The 716-nt window shown below is 39.0% G+C and overlaps 1 protein-coding gene across 1 annotated transcript; it reads left to right on the forward strand.

Moving 5' to 3' along the window:
• Positions 1-438, forward strand: LOC106528330 (serine/threonine-protein kinase ppk25; the record flags this gene model as incomplete). The annotated part of the gene is given in 2 exon segments (XM_014023478.1): positions 1-200; positions 306-438. Coding segments are annotated over 2 exon segments (174 nt in total), but the record flags the coding sequence as incomplete, so codon positions are not given.
• Positions 439-716: the final 278 nt, after the last annotated feature.

Consider the following 716-nt stretch of genomic DNA (forward strand, 5'->3'; position numbering starts at 1 on the left):
CCCCAAGTGTTTCTTCCTCGTGTTCCATATGTGGACAAAGCTTTGATTACATACAGTGAGGACAATCTACTGGGAGAAGGAACATTTGGCAAGGTGTACAGAGGTTCTTTCCATGGTACTCCAGCAGCTGTCAAGAGGATAGTGTGTGGCCAACAAGGAATGGAGGACAGTGACATTCAGCATGAGATAAATGTGTCACTGTAAGAACTGACACATTTTTTTTTATTAGATTGCAATAAGAGCTTTGCGTTTTCTAAAACTAACATTATGTAACTCATCTTTGGATTCTTTTTCTGTTGAACTAGGAGACTGTCTCATCCCAACATTGTCCGGCTCATGGCAGTAGCCCGCACAGACTCCTGCTTTTACTTGGCAGCTGATTACATTCATGGAGCAACCCTGAACCAAGTGCTTCATGCAGACAGCTGCGTCGTGAAGGTAGCAATATTTGTAATTAATGTTTTGTTTAATAAGATTTGTATTGTACAGAAGCTGAGAGCGGCCATTTTCCGCTCATAATTATTTTCCATGTTTATCTCATATTATGTCGTTATCATGAGAAAAAAAGGACCGTTTTGTCGAGATAACAAGTTAATTTCCAGATGGTTTTCTTCTTGTGTATCATTCAATAACCATGGAGACAGACTTGGCTGTTCATCAGTGAAACTATCTATCTATCTATCTATCTATCTATCTATCTATCTATCTATCTATCT

Source organism: Austrofundulus limnaeus, unplaced genomic scaffold, assembly GCF_001266775.1.
Source record: "Austrofundulus limnaeus strain Quisiro unplaced genomic scaffold, Austrofundulus_limnaeus-1.0 Scaffold372, whole genome shotgun sequence".
In the NCBI taxonomy this organism is placed as follows: domain Eukaryota; kingdom Metazoa; phylum Chordata; class Actinopteri; order Cyprinodontiformes; family Rivulidae; genus Austrofundulus; species Austrofundulus limnaeus.